Source organism: Corvus brachyrhynchos, unplaced genomic scaffold (assembly GCF_000691975.1).
Source record: "Corvus brachyrhynchos isolate BGI_N302 unplaced genomic scaffold, ASM69197v1 scaffold115, whole genome shotgun sequence".
NCBI classification, from domain to species: Eukaryota; Metazoa; Chordata; class Aves; order Passeriformes; family Corvidae; genus Corvus; species Corvus brachyrhynchos.
The window spans coordinates 19,141,551-19,163,752 of record NW_008239553.1 but is presented as its reverse complement, the minus strand read 5'-3'; the positions used below and the strand labels follow the sequence as shown (position 1 = coordinate 19,163,752).

General features: G+C 35.7%; 1 protein-coding gene across 5 annotated transcripts in view; it reads left to right on the top strand.

The window, feature by feature from the left end:
* The first annotated feature begins 1,959 nt into the window (after positions 1 to 1,959).
* The window catches only part of STRN3 (striatin 3), a 42,542-nt gene continuing 22,299 nt past the window's right edge, over positions 1,960 to 22,202 (top strand). For 2 of the 5 annotated variants that reach the window (XM_017742045.1, XM_008639568.2), the window contains exons 1-7: positions 1,960 to 2,063; positions 8,089 to 8,162; positions 8,801 to 8,882; positions 9,164 to 9,343; positions 9,808 to 9,940; positions 11,534 to 11,675; positions 16,939 to 17,049. In XM_017742045.1, the coding sequence (XP_017597534.1) occupies positions 2,035 to 2,063; positions 8,089 to 8,162; positions 8,801 to 8,882; positions 9,164 to 9,343; positions 9,808 to 9,940; positions 11,534 to 11,675; positions 16,939 to 17,049 (751 nt within the window). In that variant the 5' untranslated portion in view covers positions 1,960 to 2,034. The remainder of the gene's footprint in view (positions 2,064 to 8,088; positions 8,163 to 8,800; positions 8,883 to 9,163; positions 9,344 to 9,807; positions 9,941 to 11,533; positions 11,676 to 16,938; positions 17,050 to 22,202) is intronic. The other 3 variants (XM_017742046.1, XM_017742044.1, XM_017742043.1) reach the window with 2 other exon arrangements.

The following is a 22,202-nucleotide window of genomic DNA, read 5'->3' as shown; positions in this document are numbered from 1 at the left end:
TGAGTTTATTTTTGTAAATAGACTCTGTGGGCTGCTGGTAACTTCCAAATGTTTGTAGTATGCTGTTGTGCATATGTGCAGGTAATACATTTTTTAAAAACCTACATTTGTAACTCTTTCATGTGTACTGTGGTATTTATGTGTACTGTGGAAAGTTGGGATAGCGTGTTAGTCTTGTGAAGTTGATCGGTTGCTGCCCTAGGTACCAGAGGAGTGGAAATTGCATGCAGTTGTAATTTTCTGCAGAAGGCTGTTAACTTTCTATTTGATTAGTCAGTTTTGGAGTGGTTTTTAGAATCTAGCATAATTGCAGTTGAGTATGGTTGGTGTTGTTGGGTTTGCTGATTCTGGATCTTGTTCTCTACCTTTTATTTTGACATATCTGTGCAATCAGTACAGAGTCTGTTTGGGTGTGTTTGGGTTTTTTTGGTGCCGAGTTGGTGGTGTTTCCTCCCCACCCCCTCCTTTCTTACCATGCACTTTGGTTCCTTACTGTTTCTCACCAAGTGACAGTGGTTAGTTGACTGTGCTTTCATGACAGACTTTTAGCTGAAATACTCGTAACTGCCTTGTTCTCAGTAGGATTTTAATTGAATCAGTAGTTAGCTTATGCAAGGTAAAGGAACATAATTTAATTTGGTTCACCATTGAGCACAAGGCCAGAGTGGCTAAAATCAGGGCTGATGTGTGAAGTCTTTACACTGTGATACCACGTGGATTCAAGAAAGGACCGATGCAAGAATGTTACCACCCTGGTTAGACTGTTTCAGGCTGTAACCACTGAGCAATGAGAATGTGCGACCACACCCTTTACAAAAATCTTCTAGGATAGATTAGGTGCCGAGTATAGCACTTCCTCCCTCCCTCCCCCCCCATGCCTCCTTTAGTACTGAAATGGTGGTGTTGCTCTTGAGCTCAGTAGAGCAATGTGGTCTCTACATTACTTTCCTTATTCTATTTTTTTAAATTCCTCTTCCAAGAAATTTTATATTGAACCTAGTACTGCACTGGCTATTCAATTATTTCAGTCAATTTAAAGTCATAGAGAGGACAAATGAGTTTGTATACTGATGTTCCTGTAATGATGGCCAATCCACTAATGTCATTAATTGTTTAAATTTTCTATTCACATCTGCAAATTCCCTTGTCTTTCCTAGAATTTCAGCTTGCAAAAGTCAAAACACAAGTCCTTTCACTTTGTAGTGGAGAGACTACTTTTTTCATCAACAAACTTACTACCTTTATTTTTCAACTATAAGTTTTTTGTGCTAGTTGAGATGGCTTATATGTTCTGCTGAATTTATTATCATCTACTAGGTTAGCAGGCAATCTTCCTTGCTTCTTTCTAAATTAAGGTAGTATGACTGGTGCTTTAAAAAAATAGCATTATTTTTCTCCATATTGAACAGCATGCTAAACCCAATTGTCCCTTGATATTCTAACATTCAGCTGTTTTCAGTAGTAAGTAAAATGTGAAGCCATAATATAGTTGCTTCCTGTATAATGGATTTGTGGATTCTGTGTCTGAATTTATGTAATCATTTCTGTTCAGTATGGTGGCATTAGACGCTGAATTGCTGATTGCAGTGTACCTAATTTAATATGGCTTTGGGTTTGGAAGAAAATGTATAATAGACCTTATGCTAACAACGCTGTAAAGACAAAAATGTGTGCATATATGAAAATGTTTCATATGATTGCTGTTTGTGCCTTCTTGTAGAGTTACTATACAGACTTTAATACCCGTTCATCTTGAACAGAAAATAATACTCTGTCTAGGGCAGGAATACTTTTGTTGTTAATGACTCGCTGAAATAATTAATGCAAACCAGGTTTTTTTCGTTTTCTTTTTCTTTCTTCTTTTTTCTTTTTTTCCTTCTGAGACATACTTTGTTGCTTTGTTTTGGGTACAGAATGGAATAAAATATGTTTTTGCTTTTTTTGTGTGTGTGTTTTCAGGCTCGGATAGCGTTTTTACAAGGTGAAAGAAAGGGCCAAGAAAATTTGAAGAAAGATTTAGTGAGAAGAATAAAAATGTTAGAATATGCATTAAAACAAGAAAGGTGGGTATACAAATTGTTTCGTTTTTTTCTGACCTGGAAAACTTAACAGACTAAGATGAATTCACTCACATTAAGTGAACTGTCCTTATTAGATGATTGTGTTATTTTGTGTAAAGTGTCGTTAAGGTTGGTCCTCTTCACCTTGTGTTTTCTGACAAACCTTAGTGTTTTCTATAATAAAATGTTGCATAATTTTCAAAATGTTTGGATTTTTGTCTTAAATGGACAAATGGGACTGTTTACCTTTTCTGAGTTTGAGTTATGGTATACTGAGTAAGAATGAACATACCCAAAGGGTTCTTGCCTTATTGCTGTACCTTTATCTGTGCTTCAGTTGTATTAAACTTGAAAGGATGAAAAATACTGCTCTCTTGATCCCTTTCAACTATTTTGTATGTGTTGCATGATGAAAACTATGTTTTGTGACAGAACAAAATCCTTTAAGAATTGTTTTTGCATTTTGAAGTTGTTTGGGTTTTTTTTTTCATGTGGTAGATGCTTGCATGTTTAGCCTCACTAGGTACGTTTTCTGTCACATTAATTTACTGTATAAAAAAATTAAAATTCTATTCAGTCTGTACAGACTAATGCCCTTCAAACCTCCGTGTTCTTTTGTTGCCTGGTTATTCCATTTAACCAAAACTGGTAGTTAATTTTGTAAAATCACTTGGGAAATTACCTTGTCGTGTCCCTATACTTTCAGTGCTCTCAGTTCTTATTTTTAATTTTATCTTGCTCTTAAAAGGTAGCTGAGTCCTATGGTGAAACATTTTGACAATCAGGCAACAAAATATGTAGTCTTTGTTTATTTTGATTTTGGGGGACCATTCCTGCCAGAGTAAACTTAAAATTTTGTAGCAAAATGTAATGAGGTTTCACGTGGATATTTTTAAGTTAGTTGTCCAGGTGTAAGTATGTCTAAATATATTTTACGCTATGAATCAGTCTTATGAGTAAGGGACTACAGAAATACGTTTCAGTTGTTTTCATATTAAAACCTAATGTTTTGGTAAGATGGCTTTGTTCTTCTGTGTGAAGTGTCCAGTACAGAGGTGCTTCAGAAAACAGTGTATATTCATACAGAAAACCGTATCAGCACATCATATGTTTTCTGGTGAAATAATAGGCAGAAAGGATCTATTGCTTCATTCAGCCCTGTCCTTTTAATGGAAAGTAACTCAAGTTTTCCAGCCAGTGTAAGACTAAGTTTCATTGTCATATCCTAGAGGTAATGTAGAAGTCACTGTGGGTTCAAGGCAGATGAAATGTATGCAGGGTCTTGGGGTGTAAAGAACATTGAGCATATCAAAGAAATAATACGCTATTATGGCAGATGCAGGTGTCTTGCATGTAAGTAACTTTCTGGAGGAAAAGATTTTGCTTATTTTGGCAGTAATGAACTGTGTGCTGCACGGGGACTTTTTGCAAATGTACACCATAAGGCAATGAGAATTCCCTGCTTATTGAGATAAATCAGAGGCACTTAATTTCAGCTGGAGTGTGAAGCCATCCTATAACAGGATGTTTGAAGTTGAATGGCTTTGGTGAAACCTCATTCCTTTCACAAAATGAAGCTGCCTTTATAGTCTCCCTATGAAATTCTAAAATTCATCTGATGGGCAAGAAACTTGTAGACACGTACACTAGAAGAATAACAGGAGGAACATACCGTTTGCATTAGTTCTTATGGCTAGTGGGTACGGTCCAACACTGCATAGTTTTCAAGACGAAGATCCTGGCTTAAGTTCCAGTCACAATTCTCATGAAGATTGCTAGAAGTGGGAACTGAAACTTGAGTTGACTGGTGAGTGTGTGGGAGGCAACAAGGAAGCTATGAATGCCCAGTAGTTTGAGGGGATCTAACTGTGAAAGTATGATGGATTGAGTAATTGAAAGCAAGCAGGTACTGACTTGCCAGTAAATCATCCAAGAATGATACTATGTTGGTTTCTTGCTTGTTGCACTCAGTGTTCAGGATAATGCGTGTTGTTATTTTTTTGTTATTGTTCCCCTGAGTGAAGAATCACAACTAAAGAAAATACACCAGCTCCAAAGCAAAATAAGTTCTGAGAATATCAGACCTGAAGATTGTTGACTGCAAATTTCAGTGCTGCATCTGATTCCCCCCACCCTCTTTCTCCTTTTCTTGTTGCTAACTCCCTTGTGCCATCAAAAAGTTTCATGCAGTGCAATACCAATTAGAAGGAGTCAGGAACAAACTCACTCAGACAACAACTGTTGTGATTTCTCAGAAAAAGGTTATGAAGCAGAACATCAGCATGTAAGATTAAATAAAATGCAGTAGTTGTTACAAAGTAGTTTAATATTTCTAGTATTTATCTCTAAGTATGTGTAATAACTTTTTAGACAAGTAAAATGTTATTATTTTAGTGTCCTTAAATGCTTTGATAGTTCTGGATACTTTTTTCAGTAATAAGATTAGGTCCTATGCAGTTATATGCACAGGCTTTCTTTGTATCTAGTGTGTATTGTTTTATGGTGCTTTGCAGACCCAGCCAGATGCTGTCGGTTGTGTACTCTGAGCCACTCTACTCTCCAAGCTTCATTATTATAGCGTTGGGCTTAAATTAATGAGACTTGCTGAAATCATGAAGCTGTGGCTATATTTTAGCTTCATGGGCTTTGGACTGGAGCTAACTTACACCATTGCAACTGAGCGGTGGCATTCATTGGTTAAAAAGCAGGAAGAAGCTAAATCAAGTTAGGGTGTTGTTGTTTCTACTCTTTTTCACTCTCAGAAACCTAGCCTTAGATAAGTCAATACTCCAACGATTGAAAAGTTGCCCCTTGTAGAATTCAATTACTCTGAGGTGTGGAGGAGTATTGTCACTGACTTGTCAACAACACTGTAGCTTGTTAGTGTTTTTTAAGATATATAGTAATTACCCCAACAGGGAAAGAAATAGATGTGCGAATATGTAGTTGATTGGAATTTAGTAAGATTAATTTTTGCTGTGAAATTGAAGTTGTGATGTGAAAGACAACTGGTCTCATTGCATGCAGCAATATTTTGGCTTATTTGTAGTGGCTAGTCATTGGTATAATTCTAGATCAGATACATCATTATCTGCTCTAATGAACAATTAAAGCAGAATTTTAATTAAATGTTTTGAAATTGTAACTCCAAAATGGAACAACTGCTCCTAAATAGTATGTCACAGCTCTAAATTGAACAAATTTAGGTTGGCTTTTCAATTATAGTGCTCTATTGGCTTCACTTACAAATTGAGCAAAAAATATTTTGTCAACTTTGTTTAACTTGAATTATTTTCATTTTGGTTGTTTAGGTTTGGTTGGGGTTTTTTACCCCCCCAAATGGACAGTACTTTATAGGGCATATAAATTGTAGTATGTACTTCCAGCCCCACACTAGCTTGACAAGTTTCTTAAAGGGGTTTAAGTTTATTTATACCCTGAGGCCGGTCCATGGGAAAACGTGATGATGTTCTCAGGAGATTAAACAACAAACTTTTACTGGCAAAATTTAGAAAGTAAGGACAAATTTTAAACCAAACGTGCAATCAAAGCATTTCACAAGGCATTGACTTAGCAAACTCAAACACGTCCGACTTCAAGTTAACCAGACACACTTCAGTTGTCTTGAGCCAATAATAATTTTCTCCAGTCTCTCACTGTACTTTTCATATCTGGAAAGCTTGGTGGAGCATTGCCCTATTACAATGTGGCACGGAGCCTCGTCTCTCAGTTTAAAGAGAGCACCTGAGGTAGACAGTCTTACTAGTGCATGGATGAGCTAAGAACATAATTCATAAATAGTTAAAAAATACGATTCTGTTTAGTTGGCAGTCAGATTCAGGTCACACAAAAGTCGACAGGAGCTTTATAATTTTTCAGTTGCAATGTGATTGCCATGAAATGAGGGATTTCATCTTACTAAAAAGGGTCAATAGTGCCATCTACTGACAGTTTGTTAATGAGACTTCCTAATTGCAATTTTAGCAGAAATGTGTGTAATCTAGAAGAAAATCCTTGCCATCAAATATATAAGGCACTATTTGAGATGTACCTGTACTTTCAATTTGAAAACACTTGCAATAGTGGCTCAGGCATTTGAGAAGGTTTTTTTTTTAAAATCCTTGATTTTGCCCAGCACATGTTCCATTATGTGTCTTTACTTGAGAAGTTTCATATTCAGGAACAGTCTTTACCATTGATGGGAGCTAGGTGGTGTTCAGTTATTCTTAAGCCTTTGGTCAAATGTTTCATTTACAAAAATAGACAACTGTATTTCTTAGAGGCTTCTTTAAAATATGGCTGGTAATGTTTTTACAGATTTTTTCACCTTGGCTCTACTGCAGAACACCTAGAGTTCTTTACCTTGAGATTTCGAGTATTTTTTGCAAAGGATCTATGGGGCAAAAGTCAAACTCTGACAGATCAATGATAAAATTTTAGAACTCCAGGACCTAGTAACAGGTAGTTCAGATGAGGTTCCTGGTTGTAAAGGAAGCTGAAGGTATTTTGATAGCCAGCTTGGATAAAGAATAAGATTTTGAGGGCTCATGCATACTTCCATGGAAATAGTAACAACAAGACAGATATTTTAGGAAGTGATGATGTTTTGACAATCAATGAGGATGATAGAATGGACACAGACACCAAAGGAAAGAATGATCTTGTTTTACTATTGATACTGAGGCAACACAGAAGGAAGAGCATACATTTGATATTATTACTCATTTGACTTTAGCAACAAACAAAAATAAGCAAGGTAATACATATAATCATTACTAAACGAGAGAAAGAATAGTGATTGAGAAAGATACATCACAAATTGCTTAAATACTTCACCATCATCCAGAGTCTGCAAGTGCTGGGGAGCTCTGTTTCACAGCGAGGACCTGGAGAACCCTCCCTGGTAACTGGGAAAATCCTACCCGGTGCATCCACTCGTAGGTGAGGTCTCAGCTTCACTCAGAAAGGGGTCCAGCTTTTAAAGGGCCAAATCAACAGGTCCAAATGACTTGTTAACCTTTTGTGCAGAAAACATCTGGTTCTCATGGCGCACTTCCTGTCCGGCCAGAGCCCAGGCCATGGCTGGGAGGGTTTTTGCCTAAAATATTCCACTAACAAGTCTCTACAGATAAGGGTTGGGAGGATTTCTCTTACTAACAAGCCTTTAGGGATATTAGTTGGGAGAATCTCTTAATATACATTACACAAGATTATACAAACATCTCTACAACAGCAAGTTTGGCATTAAGAACAACTGATATAAATATTTTGATCATCTATTTTTAAATAAAGAACCTTGATGGTATTAATTGCATCATGCTCAAGGTTCATCCTGTAAGTCAGCTCAGGCTTAGGCCTGCTGTTCAGGCCTTAGGATATCAGAGGGAGAAGGAGAGATTAGAGTTAGGGTATCAGAGGTCAAAAGATGGGAAGGACTGAGGCACATTTGCATAGGTGGACTAAGTAGAAATTGGAAGCTAAGCCTCCAGTCAATAGGAGGAGAAAATCTGTAAGAGAATACAGGTGATGAAAGAAACTACCACTCTCACGTGGTTCTTCAGAGGGATATGTGTCATAAGCAAAAACAGAGCAGGAGACAAATCAAAGTGGAAATCGAAAGTGGCAGATAGGCAGGAACTCCAAATAAGAGGTTCATTTGTTGTAGTGTGATTGGCTACCTATGGCAGTGGTACAACTGGAAAAATTATTTCTGCTAAGTTCTTGAACCTGCTAGTTTTTGAAAGGTTCTCTTATTAGCTGATACACACGAAAAAACGCACATTCTTGGAGAACATACTAAACTCTTGTCTGTAAGTTACTTGTTAATTGTGGATAATTGTCAAAATACTGTCTCAAAACTGTTCTTGAAAGACTAGAAATAATTGTTTGATGCAATAATTATCACAACAGTTTTTGATGGATTAATTGTACTACGTTGGCATGGTTGCTTTAAATGGGAATAGTGGACTATTTTGAGTTTATTGAAGTCTGGTATGCTAATTTGATAAACATCTGCATACTTTTTCAGGGCAAAATATCATAAATTAAAATATGGCACAGAACTGAACCAAGGTGACTTGAAAATGCCAACTTTTGAATCAGGTAACTTTTGCAATAGATTTTTGTCTGTTTAATTCATTGCAGCTTTCCATCTTCTCCCCACCCCTCTCTTAGGTGTGTTGTAGGGAATATATGTAGGAAAGTTTTGGCATGGGGTAAATATTTTTAAATCTGAAAATCAAAATTAATTGACTTGGTTTTTTTTTCTGAAGGAGCTCTGAATGTTTTTGTCTTAAATCAAGGGAAAAACTCCAAGGAAGTAAAAAATAGGCTATCCTTACTGTTTTTCTGGAGTGCATCTGATTTTGCTGTCGTAAATATCAAGTTGATAATACCAGTTTTGCTCTTCAAAGTATTGCAGATAAAAGAAAGCATTTCTCCTAACAATGCTGTGCTCTTTAATAAGAAGAATTGCATTTGGCTTCTTTTGAAATGTTGGTATTTGGGAAGTCTTTGGGCCTGTATTTGTATGGTGTGCCTTAAAATTGTGGTCAACAGGTACATATGCCACCCCTTCCCTTTTTTCCCCCACCTTCTGTTTTACAAGTACCACATTTTGGGTACATTTATACCCGGTTGAAACTAGTGATCATGATGCATATTTCTGACTTGATGGGAGTTTCTGTTTGTGTCTAAAAGCAGTATAAGTTAGATGTTAACTATGACACCATGTCTTTCAGAAGATACCAAAGATACAGAGGTTCCTGCAGTACCTCAGAATAGCCAATTGACCTGGAAGCAAGGCAGACAGTTACTGAGACAGTAAGTGGCATTGTTGGATATTGGTGTATTCATACTTTTCCCTGCAGTTTGAGGAGCTCTATGAAACAGAGTCACTGAGGTGGGCAAATAGTGATTTGTTTTTCAGGACTTTGTAGTCCTGAGCTTTAAGCAGTGTAGAATAAGGTTTTCCATGTGAGATGGATAGCAAAGCTTATTTTTCCATAAGTGATACAACAATGGCATTAATTTTTAACAGTGAATACTAAGTTTCCTTTTTCATCAAGTATCCTTTCCTTTCTTTCTTCTCTTAACACATCCAGGTATCTTCAGGAAGTAGGTTATACAGATACAATATTGGATGTACGCTCCCAGCGGGTAAGGTCTTTGCTTGGGCTCTCCAATTCAGAACCAAATGGTTCAGTAGAGACAAAGAACTTAGAACAGATCCTGAATGGGGGTGAATCTCCTTCATCAAAACAAAAGGGACAGGAAATCAAAAGGTAAGTGAAGAGATAAGAAATGCCTAAGGTTTCTTTTGCTTAGTCATTGATATGTACTGGTCAGTTCAAATTGAACTTCCAGCTGGGAGTGTCTGAACACCTGTGAATGTAGCTGACATCAAATGATTATGAACTTAACAGAAATTGATTATGCATAAGAACATATGCACCTATTACATACATATATGTATGTTATACTAACATTATATACAGGAAAATGGTGTGTTGGTGTTGAATTATGTAATATAATCACTTTGGAGTTGTTATTTTTAGGAAAGAGTCTGTTGGGTGGTGCTTTTCTAATAAGGACTTACATGTAGAAACTTCTTCATTCAGTGTTTTCTTGTTTTGCTAGTTTTAAAGCTCTTAAGCTGTCAGCTAGCAATTTTTGTTTAATCTGGTTAATCTTCTAAATCTCTTCAGCAAGTAAAATGGATTCTCTCTTAATGTTTTTATCTATGTAGGAATTCTGGTGATGTTCTTGAAACATTCAATTTCTTAGAAAATGCGGATGATAGTGATGAAGAAGAGGAGAATGACATGATAGAAGATATTGCAGAAGGAAAAGAAAAGCATCGGATAAATAAGAAACACAAGGTAGAGGATCTTTAAAATTTTTTTCTTTAATAGATCTGAAATTCCCTTTAAAAAGGGAATTTTTTCTCTGGAGACGATATAAATTTGTAATGTTAAAGTGTTTGTTGCACTTTTGTTATCTGAATGGATAATAAGCAGATGCATTACTCATAAATTTGGTGGTATACTTAATACATTACATTGCAAACTTCAAAACAACCAACCAAGCTGTTTACAAATACGAATTTATTGATAAATTGGCCATCTCATCTTCTCTGCATAATTTGAGTCCTAGGCAAATTTAGCACAGTACAACGTGCATCCTTCCTGAATTTTGAACAAGGTAGGAGCAATTCCTTAGGGGAAATGAAGTTATGTAATGTGAAAAAAAAATTGCTTCCGTATCAAATACATGTTCAATTCTTCCTTTTGGGCAGTTTATTACTAAATATATAAAGAACGTAGCAGAGACTTGTCTCAAATAACCTTTTGTTTAAGGTTCTATTAAGTTGTGTTCTGTTTGTGTCTTTTAGTTTTCCATTCTGTGGGCAGCTTTCTAGGTAGGATAGACAGTGTTTACCTGTCCCATTTTAGCTCTTTCTCCTGTACTGAATCCTCATATTTGGGGTTTCTTTATTTAGAGATACTGATTTATGAATATTGTACTAACAGTTTTGTTACTTTCTGCTCAGAACAATATTCTGTTGCATGATGACCCTCTGGTTGCATTGGATTTTCTTGACTAGCTGACGGCATTAGCTTGGCTTGATGCAAGTGTTAAATCTCCCAAACTAATTTGTCAGGAAGGGGTTTCCACCATACCTTGGACTTCTGGTAAACAGATTAGTCAAGCATTGAGTTGAATCCCTTTTTTTCTAAGGCATCAGGTAGTCTGATAAAACGATTATCAAATAAATCTGTAAGCATACATGAAGATCTTACACTCATTTTTTGTCTTTTGACAAAGCTTGGGGGTTTTTTTATAGGAAGCAAAAGCATCATTTATACTTATCTTTATAAAAATTGTCTCTTTCTGCAAAAGTAAGAACATTGTGCAAATAACCTCATGTGGAAATTTTCTTCACCTGAAGAATGAAATAAAACTTTTCACTGATGCCTTGCTAGTGGGTTTTTTTGTTTTGTTTAAAGTGAAGGTGTGGTTAGAAATAGTAAAAAGACAGTTTTCCTAAAATGCTCTATATTCCAAATTTATGCTTGATACTGAAGTAGAACTGGAAAGCAAAAAGAAAGAAAGGCTTCTGGACCAGTAGAAAGCATAATTTGTAAGCCTTCTCTCCAGAGCTGTTGATAGTGCAAGAAAATCAACAAAGTTTTCTAATTGTTGTATGTTAAAATAGTGAAGACTAGAGTGTATGGGATTTTTGTTGCTAAAGCTAGTGTCAATGTTCTTCTTATTTCCTAGTGTTCACTAGCCTGCACTGCTCTCTTTTTTGTTTTGATAAGCTCTAAGTTTCTTTTTCTGCATTTTAAATTGAAAAATGTTTTTCCCTTGCAACAAATTACTCAGTGAGAATAGCATATATATTTTCTAACCTGAATAACTGTAAAATCTGTTTATGATTCAAATGCAGGAAAATATTTATCTTCTTGCAGATTGGTAATGAAGGTTTAGCTGCTGACCTTACAGATGACCCTGATACTGAAGAAGCTTTGAAAGAATTTGACTTTTTAGTAACAGCTGAAGATGGTGAGGGAGCTGGAGAAGCTCGAAGTTCAGGAGATGGAACAGAGTGGGGTAAGACACTAAAAAAAGCATTTAGAAATAAGGGAATACTTGCTCATGATAGTACCTAAGGGTTTTGTAATTGCCTACTAAAATGGTGTGGATGTGTGGATGAATGTGATGATCAAACATTGATGCTTAGAAAATGATCTATTGTATGGTGAAGCTTTCAAGTACAATTGTAGTTATATTTGTTTCAGGTTTTGTTTTTGATTTCAAAACTAAGAGGAGAATATTTTCTTTCTTAGATAAGAAAGGCTAGGATTCTGAATGTTTCTGTACCTGGATTAAATTTGCTTTCAAATACAGATTCTTTTTTCCTATTTGTTTCTTATTAAGACCTTCAAACTTTTTGTACCTAAGTTAAATTAATTTCTTCAGTGTACTTGAAAACTGGACAATTAGTACTTTTATTTTTCTGACGGAGATTTTTAGATGTTGTTGCTAATATGGTTTGCATTAGTAAAATAAAAAAAACCCCTGAGATATTTTCTAATAGCCCAACTTCTTATTAGTAATTTGATGTGAAACAAAATATGTTAAGTCAGAAACTTCTGCAACCTGCATGTTTCGAAAGAGGAGATTGAAAGAAGGAGAAAATTTTTAGAGGAAAAAGAATAGTGACTCAAGTAATCAATATCTGCCTTAGAATGGGAAATTGACTGTCTTAATTTCTGAACTGTGATAAGGGCAATTTTGTAGTTACATACTGTAAGTCTTAAATTGTAAGCCCCAAACTGCCATTAGATCATGTTTTTTGAGCATTTTATGTCATTGTGACAATGAAGTCATACATCTTAGTGAGCAAAGAGCATATAAAGATTTACAGAAATTAAAGTAATGGTACATCTTCCAGGAAAATAATCCAGTCTTGATTTTGAAGGTACCAAGGATTAGAAAGCATTATTTCCTAAAAACTAATATCAAAGGATTAGTCACCTTTATTTTTAAAACTCAGTCTTATTTCTTGTTGGAAGTTGAAGCTGAACAAGCTGTTACTTTTATTTTTTGTAACAACTGTCTATTTTTAGTACCATTTTAGTTGCTTGGTGTTGTTCCCCTTTGAAGTTGTTATTTGATCAGTTTCTTGATCATCTTTTCATTTAGGCACACAGGCAGATCTCTTGGTGTAAGATGTCTCATAGAACCTGAAGCGGAGTTTTTGACTTCATTTGCAACATCCCTTCAAATACATAGTGATGTAGAAAGTTCTGGTTCTAGTATCAGTCTTACTATTGTATATAAAAGGCAAGATAGTTTGATACTGTAATTCATGCAGTCAAAGATTTACCCATGGCGGACTACTGAAACCTACTGCGTTGAACTGGCTCTTCCACTGAAATTCCAAGTCATTGTTTCCAAAGATTACTTTCCTGGGTGTTCTATCTCTGGCACTTTCTCAAGTAGTTACCCAATTTTAAGGTCTATTTTAAAAATCAAATTGACCCACCACACTTTTCATAGAGCAGTTTGAATGTTTTTTATTACAGTTTAAATGAACCCATAGCAAAGTGAGGCAGAGCATTTTAGGAGTTTGTACGCACTTGTGACAGCTGGTTTAACTGCAGCAATCCCATTGCTACCAGAAACTCATGTCTCAGATGAGGAAGTGGGAAGGACGAAATAAAACATAATCCTAGTTTCATCTTTCAAAGTATGTTCTGAGTTTTGCCATATGAAGACAACTTTCATAAGTTTTTTGTATATTTTGTATGTTTTGTAACTTAAATCAGTCAAAGATGCTCACAACTGTACTAGCAGTATTTTTTTCACAGTATGTCACTGATTTTAGTACAGATGTTCTTTCCTTAAATGGGCATTTAAGGATACAGTCCATCAGATCTTGGGGTTGTGTTACTTTTTTAAAGATCGGTGTAAATATGACAAGGTTTCTTTGTTAACTATCACAAGTAACATTTTAAATACTGTCCCACTTAAATGCTTTCTAAAATAAAATAATACACTACCTCAACCAATTTATTTCAGCCTGTCATGTTATTTTGAACTCCATGAAACTGTTGTTTCTTCAAATATCCAGGTCCATCCACTTAGTTATTTATTTTGAGGAGAAACTTAAATTAATACATACCATTACTTCCTAAACAATGGCATCACCATGAACTTAAATATTTCAGTTAAAATTCAAATTTTTCTTCATAATGTGGTAGTTGCTCTGTTCTGTTTTCATAGTTTTTTCTTTCTTCCTGTTTTAGTTTTCCTGTCATTAGCCTCCTTCTATCACTTCTTACTCTTGCAAACATTTAAGCATTCTGAAAAATATGTAAATATTTACATCTCTAATTAGTTATAATGCTTTTATTTAGTATCTGGAAAGCAAACATCTGATGTTTAGGCTCTAAACATATTGCCTAGTCTTGCTTTATTAATATTTACAATATTTAACTGCGAAGTATTATCTGTAGGTCCAGCTTCCAATATCCTAAAATATTTCAGCACCAAATTTGATAGTTACATTTTTGCTGTTGGAGACTCCTTCAAACCAGCCACTGAGTGTTGTGAAGTTTGGATTGCTTTTCTTCTATATTATGGCTTTGTATGAACACATTCTTTTTTTATAAGTGCCTCAGTTAACCTTGAATGTTAAATTAATTCCAAACATTGTGATTTAAAGTGTCCTGTCATGCAACATTTTTTACTTAGGAACAGCTTATCTTCAAAATAGTGAAAGATGAGGAAGTTCAAGCAGCATTAAATGAAGAGTTAAAGTATGTGACATGCTAAAAAAAGAATATACAGGTTTAGATTAAAAAAATAATAAATTTCTTGTGGTCATTTAGTATCAAGAAAAAATGCGTATGTAACTTCAGTTTGTTTAAGCAAACAGGAATATATACATATTGTTATATATTGTGCTACATATCACAGATTTAACATATTACATAGTCTCTTTTTCTGCTTATGGTTTCAGTGACTAACTGTGTGTTCATCATTGGGTTTCTCTTTTCCATGAAACACAAAAGTTCTGTTTACAGATGGACCATGATTTAGAGAATGACTGCCTGTGCCCAGAATTCTGGGTGGCAGAGTGTGACTGAAATTCAGTCTCTATGTCATCTTCAAAATGCTTTTAAAAAATAGAAAAATTTAAAGCCAGCCTTTCTCAACCAGTTATACTGGTCAGTGGACTTCCTGGGTCCTCTGTGCTGTCCTGGTGTAGTTTAGTGCAGGAAAGATCACTGTTGGGGGGAATTGCAGAGATCTTGTAGTTACATGGCTCTGTTCTGAAACAGCCTAATTTATTTAGGCATGCTGGAGAGAAACACTATTGGGTTTTCCTAAAAATCTTATTTGAAATTCATTTCACAGCCTACCCAGATAATGCAAGTTAGTATTTTATCTAGTTTTCTATTTCTAACCTACATTTCTGCAGCCAACAGTATTGGTTTTGAATATTTATGTTTGCAGGCTTGCACTTTTCCTGTTTTCTGTTGACTGAATGAGCCCAGTTCCTTCAAATTCTTTGTCTTGATATTTAATGCCCTATTTGTTTTGCACTCTACAGACATTTTCTAAACTTCCAATGTAGAACACAGACTGAACATGTTACTTAAATTTTGTCGTCACCTGCGCTGTCCTGGTTTAATGCACTGCACCTTCTAAAATGTACCAAAATGACTTTTCTTAGAACAGCATTACATTGATGTTACATGTGGTCATTTTCTGGTTCGGTTTAATTCCCTAATCCTTCTTTGTAATACTGCAACCTAGCTAATTATTTTCATTTTATTAATGGTGCTTTGGAATTTTTTTTTATTAGTTTTAATTAGTTTTTAACTGAATTTTCTTCTAATTGAGTTTTAGGGGGTTTTATTTATATTTCTTTTGATTGGGCATATCCTCTGACTTCTCTTTCTGTGCCTCTTATGTTTCCTGGGTAATCACTATTACTCTCTGTCAGTTTAGGCCCAGTGCTCATGAAGATTGAGGTCTTTGTGTTTGCAGTTTGGTAGATGTAGCTGTAGTTTGGTGTAGGATGTCATTGTTCCCTTCTTGTCGCCAGAGTTCTTTGTGCACAGCTCAGGGTACTCTGCCATTGTGCTGCCTGTTTTGTGTTTCACTGCCCTTGCCATTTCTGTATTCTACCTCTTAGATGAAGATTGTTTGTCATTGAATGATGGTAGATGCATCAGTATCCTAGGATATCTGTCTGCTCATTCGTTGTCATGTTTCGTCATGAAACATGTACTTGGAGTAACTCCTATTGTTTTTATCCTAAATGCATGTTGCTTTGTTTCTGCTGTGTATGACTCCTCTTATGCACTTCTATGGTTATAATATATATTATAAGTTCAAAAATGGGTACAATCATATTGTAAGTATGATTGGAAGTTGGGAACTGAGGAACTAAGTCTTGTGATTTCTGTGCCTAAAGAATTTGTGAGCATAAAGCTGAACTGGCACACAAACCAAGTTTGGTTGCTGCCTGGTTGTCTACTAGCAAAAGTGCTTCTGCAAATGTTGTTTGCCTTGTCTTAGAAAAGAGGTTTCTCTTTTTACTAATCTAAATTTCCAGAAATGATTGAGATGGATAGTTTAGAGAAGTGGAGACTTAACTTTTCATAAAGAATAATTAACTCTGCAATATTTGTCAAACAGAAAAAGATAGGTCTTCTGAAACTACTGTGGAATGTTGTATTTCTGCTAGTTATGATTTAATTTCTGGAATGCAGTGGGATGTTCACCCGTGCAAATTACTTTTCTTCATCTCTATGTGAAACACTGTATTTTTAGACTTGTCTCTGATTATATGTAGGACCAAGGTTTCTTTCTTGTGCATGTAGAATGAATGCGAAAGGATGCATGGTGGTCTTCATGAATAAACTGGCACTGACTTAGCTTGCATTTTCATGAGAGATATAGCATGAATTCTTTTATTTGCTTATTCAACACTGGCTGAATAATTTCTTAATGCTGTCTTTCTAAAGATGCAGTAATTGTTTCTGAACACCAATGATCTTTTGTGTATTTTGAAGTATCTAACATAAACAGTTACTTATGAAGCTTAATTTGTTTGCTCCTTAGTAACAAATTAACGTACAATTTTCAAATATGTAACTGATAATATACAGTGCCTTGGAAAACTGTATGAAATGAGACTTTGTCTTTTATAAACTTAAAACTGAGACTGCACCTTTAAAATAAAGATTTATTAATAACTTTTATTAATACTCTTATACAGCTATGATAGTGAATCACCAACAGCTTGCATTGCCAATTGCTGATTTTTTTTCTTTTAATAATATGCTGCATGTAGACAAAGATGACCTGTCCCCAACTGCTGAGGTTTGGGATGTAGACCAGGGACTAATAAGTAAACTGAAGGAACAGTACAAGAAGGAACGAAAGGGGAAGAAAGGGGTAAAGAGTAAGTGCAGATTCTGAATCTTGTAATGCAACACTTTTTTGCCTATCTATATAGACGACATTTTTTTTTCACAAGTTCTGTTTGTTGGTTTGTTTTTTTTTCATTAAACATCATTTTCTGTAATGGGGGCAACCAACTTTAACTTTCTACCTGTTGAATGTGAATATGTCAAAACCTTTGACAGCCATTTCATAAATGAGAAATGTTGAAAAGACTAAAATTCAAGACTAAAGAGGTTAAGCAAACTAAATGCTTAGGAATGTTAGTGTAAAAATAATGAACAACTTGCATTTTGGGGATATTCCTACTCTGAGAAGTTTTCTGAAAGGTTTAAACTTTATCTGCTTTCTTAAGTATAGTATTGTGATACTGTTCTGGGAGTGGTGGTTGTTGCAGCTTTTTTCAGGGGTGGTGAGGTTTTTTTTGTGGTTTTTGGAGGTTTTTTTTAATGTGAGTTTGAATCAATCTGTAATTGCTATTTATGGGCTTGTAATTATTTTTACAGGCCCAGGCATAGAGAATTAGAAAATGCCTGTAATGTAAATATGAACTTTTTGGTAGCTTTGTTTAGGAGATAATCTTTATCTCATGGTGCCCTTCGCTTTTCTGTGCATTTACCAACATTTTATTTGATATTCCTTTACTCTCTGAGTTTTCTGACCAGTTGACCTATTTTAACTGTGTAATTTAAACCAAACTTCAGTGTTGAACTACCTGGTAAGAATGCTTTTGGAAATTATGTTATCAACTGCACAAAGTTGTTAGTGCATAAAGTGGTATTAAATCTATGTCACCATAGAATGGTTTGGGTTGGAAGGGACATTAAAGACCATCTAGTTCCAACCCCCCTGCCAGGGGTGGGGACACCTTCCACCAGACCAGGTTGCTCAGAGCCCCATCCAACCTGTCCTTGAACACTTCCAGAGATGGACCACCCACAGCTTCTCTGGACTCCTGTTCCAGTGCCTCACTACTATTACAGTAAAGAATTTCTTCCTAATAGCCAGCCTAAACCTACTCTCTTTTAGTTTAAATCTTATCCATACTTCTGGACTCACTGCAACAGTTCCATATCCTTCCTGTGCTGGGACCCCAGAGCTGGATGCAGAGGGGCAGAATCCCCTCCCTCTCCCTGCTGCCCACGCTGCTCTGGATGCAGCCCAGGACACACTTGGCTCTCTGGGCTGCCAGTGCCCATGGCTGGGGCATGTCCAGCCTCTCACCCAGCAGCACCCCCAAGTCCTTCTGGGCAGGGCTGCTCTCCATCTGCTCATCCCCAGCCTGTGCTGATACCTGGGGTTGTCCTGACCCAGCTGCAGCACCAGCACTTGGTTGTGTTACAACTCATGAGATTGCTATGGACCCACTCCTTGTCCAGGTCCCTTTGGATGGTATCCCATGTCACTTTAGAGCAGCTCCCATGATTGCCATGCTTTTATTTTAAATATTTTATAATAGTTTTCTGGAGATGCCTAGTAAAAAAATATTTTCCTCAATTTGAAAAATTTGGTATACACTAAATTACATGATATTTAAAATATAACACTTCATGAAGAATTCTGTAATTATTAAGATTTGAATTTAATTTGTAACACCTAACAATTACAGGTCAGTTAGTGCATGTTGGTTGTTTTTTCAGCATTTTTGCATGACATGTACACACATGTAAAAGCTTTGACAAAGCAAAGATTTTCACCTAGTTTTTGCTTTAGTGAGAGCCTACAGTGTAGTCATCTGCATGCTAATGCATATCAGCATTTAACATGTAAATCAGCAGTTGACACCAAATTTGCATGAAGTATTTGGTAGGATTAGAAATTGATTTTTAGTACTGAAATGGATTTCTTTTATTTGAAATTTTCTTACTAAATTCTTCACATTTTAGATATTTTGGACCATAGTGGCTGCAAAATAACAGAAAGTTTTCTTAATCTAAAGTAATTTTGAAATATTTTGTTCACAGAAGACAGTATTTAGGATTCAACTGTATGTCATGGTGCTGAGAAGTGACATAAGTCATTGTTTAGCATTTTGAGTTTTAAGTTGAAATTCTCCTTTGGGAAACCCTGAAAACATATAGTGTCACAAGGTGGTTTGCTGGTCATAATCATGATGGTTTCTGATTAAAAATTGGCCTCTAAATTACTGAGCTAATTGAATGAGAGAACTCCACACACAGAGTAGAAGTGTGCGTTCGAGGTTGGGCAGATTTACTTAAATTTGATTTTGTAGACTTTTTTTCCTCAGCTTTTTAACATTCTGAGACTGAAAATAGTGTTGAAGACCTTTATTCCTGCTGCTCATGTCTGATCATTTGGGAGCTTCATTCTGAATACATATCTCTTCTTTTGCTCTTCAGTGTTTTGACTTCTACCAAATTTGTTTTGAGCACTATCAGAACTTATCTGCATGGTAGTATATATCATCATAAAAATCAAACAAATGTGCATTAACTGTCATCTCTTGCAATACTTTGAAGACAGCATAATAGGACAGACATTCTGATGGGTTCTTTTGTTGGATATGCATCTGGTAGCTGCCACAATCTGTATTTACACTGTGACATAATCAGTCAGTCACAGCCCTGGCCCCAGGTATGGAAACTTTCTTTCCACATGTAGACATAAATAAGTGAACAGAAGTAGATCTGATTCTGTGTTGATACTTCTCTAGTCTGTATCCCTGTTTTCTTTTGGGTAGAACACTTTAATTAAAGTCATCTTCTGTCAGCACATATGTTTTCATTAAGTAATACTCTTGTTTGCTAGGGAGAAAGAGGGTGTCTGTCCAGGTAGTCACCATGTTACGTGAAAATACTACCTCTTTATGAAAGGATCTTTAAAAATACCCCACCAAAACAACAATAAAAATCCACCACCCATGCTTTCATTTTCTTTACAATGTTAGCTGTCAAATAATGCAAAATCTGTTTATTGAAGAGTTTTTGGGTTAAAAAACCCCAGAAGCAGAGAAACAAACCACACCTATACTGGACTTACCGTGATACATAGATAAAGAATTAGGTTTGATTTCTCCAAAAACAGGCTTCCTTTTTCAGTAATATGCTGGATTTAAGGCCTGCTTCTTGCCCAACTTTGATAAGATCAATTTTGGCAGGTAAGTCAGGGGATGGCTGTTTTTCAGATATAGTCTGTCACCTTTGGCGGTTGTAATAGTGGAGGTCTTGTATATCTCATTTCACACTATCAGGTTAATGTGTTCTCAGCAATTTGAAAAATGGTTTTCACATCTTATATATATATATATATATATATATATATATGTGTATATCACTGTTGAAATGAAGATACTTTTACTGTTTTTCCTTAATTTACTTGAAGCTTTTTGCACTTTTTTACTTTCCCGCTCTTTTCCTTCAGTGTAATTGTTCTGTACTTACAAAACAGTACCCATCCCATTCATTTTCCTAGCCTTGATTTCTGCAAATAGTGTAATAGTTGATAGGAGTGAAAACAGATCTGAATTTTACTATCTTCATTACTGTCACCTGTTCTTGACATATAAGGATCTCTGTTGTATTTGGGCTTGGGCTAATACATCTTGCACCTAATAGAACTCTGCTTAAGGCTTCTCAGACTAAAACTTTTCATCACTGAATATTCAGTAATCTTTTTCACTTTTGATCTCTGAAGGACAGTACACTGAGATGGTACTGTAACTTTTGCTTCTGTTCGTACCAGGTCTATGATTTTTTTTTGTCATTGGCTTTTTTTGAGGGTAAAGGGTCAGTCGTCCCATTCGCGCCTTGAACATAGTTGCGTATGCAGGGACGGCACATTCTTTAAAAAATCTCTTTGTAGCATTTACAATACTTGAACAGTTATATGAAGTTACACTTGCACTTACTTGAAAGCAGAAACTTGTGCAGTCTTCTATAGTGTTGGCACAGTCTTGAATATTGACATATTTTTCAGCATGAAATAGACAGAAGTTGTTTGGAACGACAGCTGCTCCTTTATAAACTTCTCTCTATATTGTGTGATGGATTGAGGACTGTTCTGACATTATGCCTGCCTGAAGGAAAAGAAGTGCCCAAACATACTGAAAAACACTAAAAGGCAAGGCTGTCAGGTCCCCTAATTAGTGACAAATGTAATGAACGCCTGCTTAAAGGTAGCAGAGCAGAGGGGCTACTTCTAGTTACTTCTGAGTATGCTTTGAGACAAACTTCTCATGCTCATATGTTTGGCTTGAGAGCACCTTGAGAAGATGGTTTCAGTTTGGATAGAGTGAGAGTTTATAAGCCATTTTTGGCATTTTCCATCAAGGTGTTGAACAGTTCATGTGTATCAACATGGAGAAGACAAGTGGTGTTTTCTTCTGAAAAGCAAAGGGTTTGTTAAAGTAAACAGTTTAGGGTCCCAGTCATGACTTTTATCCTCATTTTATTGATTTCTCTATAATATCTTCAAGAATATATCTGCTGCTGGTCACAGTAGGTGCCTGGCTGATGGCCGACTGGAATAAAGACAAAGACAAGCTTTGTAGTCTGTATGGTGTAGTGATCTGGCCATTTTAAGAGTGACTTTTCTTATATGAGATCTCACCTGCTGACTGCAATATTAAGTATTATACTTTGGAAATTAAATCCTTTCAGTATAGTGCCTGTTAGAAAGAAAGAATGTTGATTCAAAAGAGATTTCTCATTATTATTTTTCACTCACTTCTTTAGCTGAGATCACAGGTTTCTAGACATACTTCTACACGAGAGTAAAATGAAACTTAACTGCTCAAGTGACCTGTTGTGTGAGGAAAACTTTTGGAAGCCAGTTTTCTTCTCAGTTGCTTCTGGGTAGCAGTCTTTGTATATTTAACTAGAATACTAAGTGTTCCATAAAAGAAAGAAAAAAAAATACCAAAAGCAGAAAAAATATAAATATAGGGAGTCTTATTACTTGGCAAAATGAGAATGTTTTGCAAATATTAATTAGAATAGTTACATAGCATCCTTCTAGGGGTACGTGAGGTATACTTGCTATAATTCTGCTTCAAAAAATATTTTTTGTTGTCATCCCTCTCTGCAGGGAATTCTCCATTATCTTTAGAGAAGTCTGTTATTCATGGATACTTATTTTTGAACACATTAATTTAAACCAGTAAGATCTGAAATGATCAGATACTTTTTGAAAGAG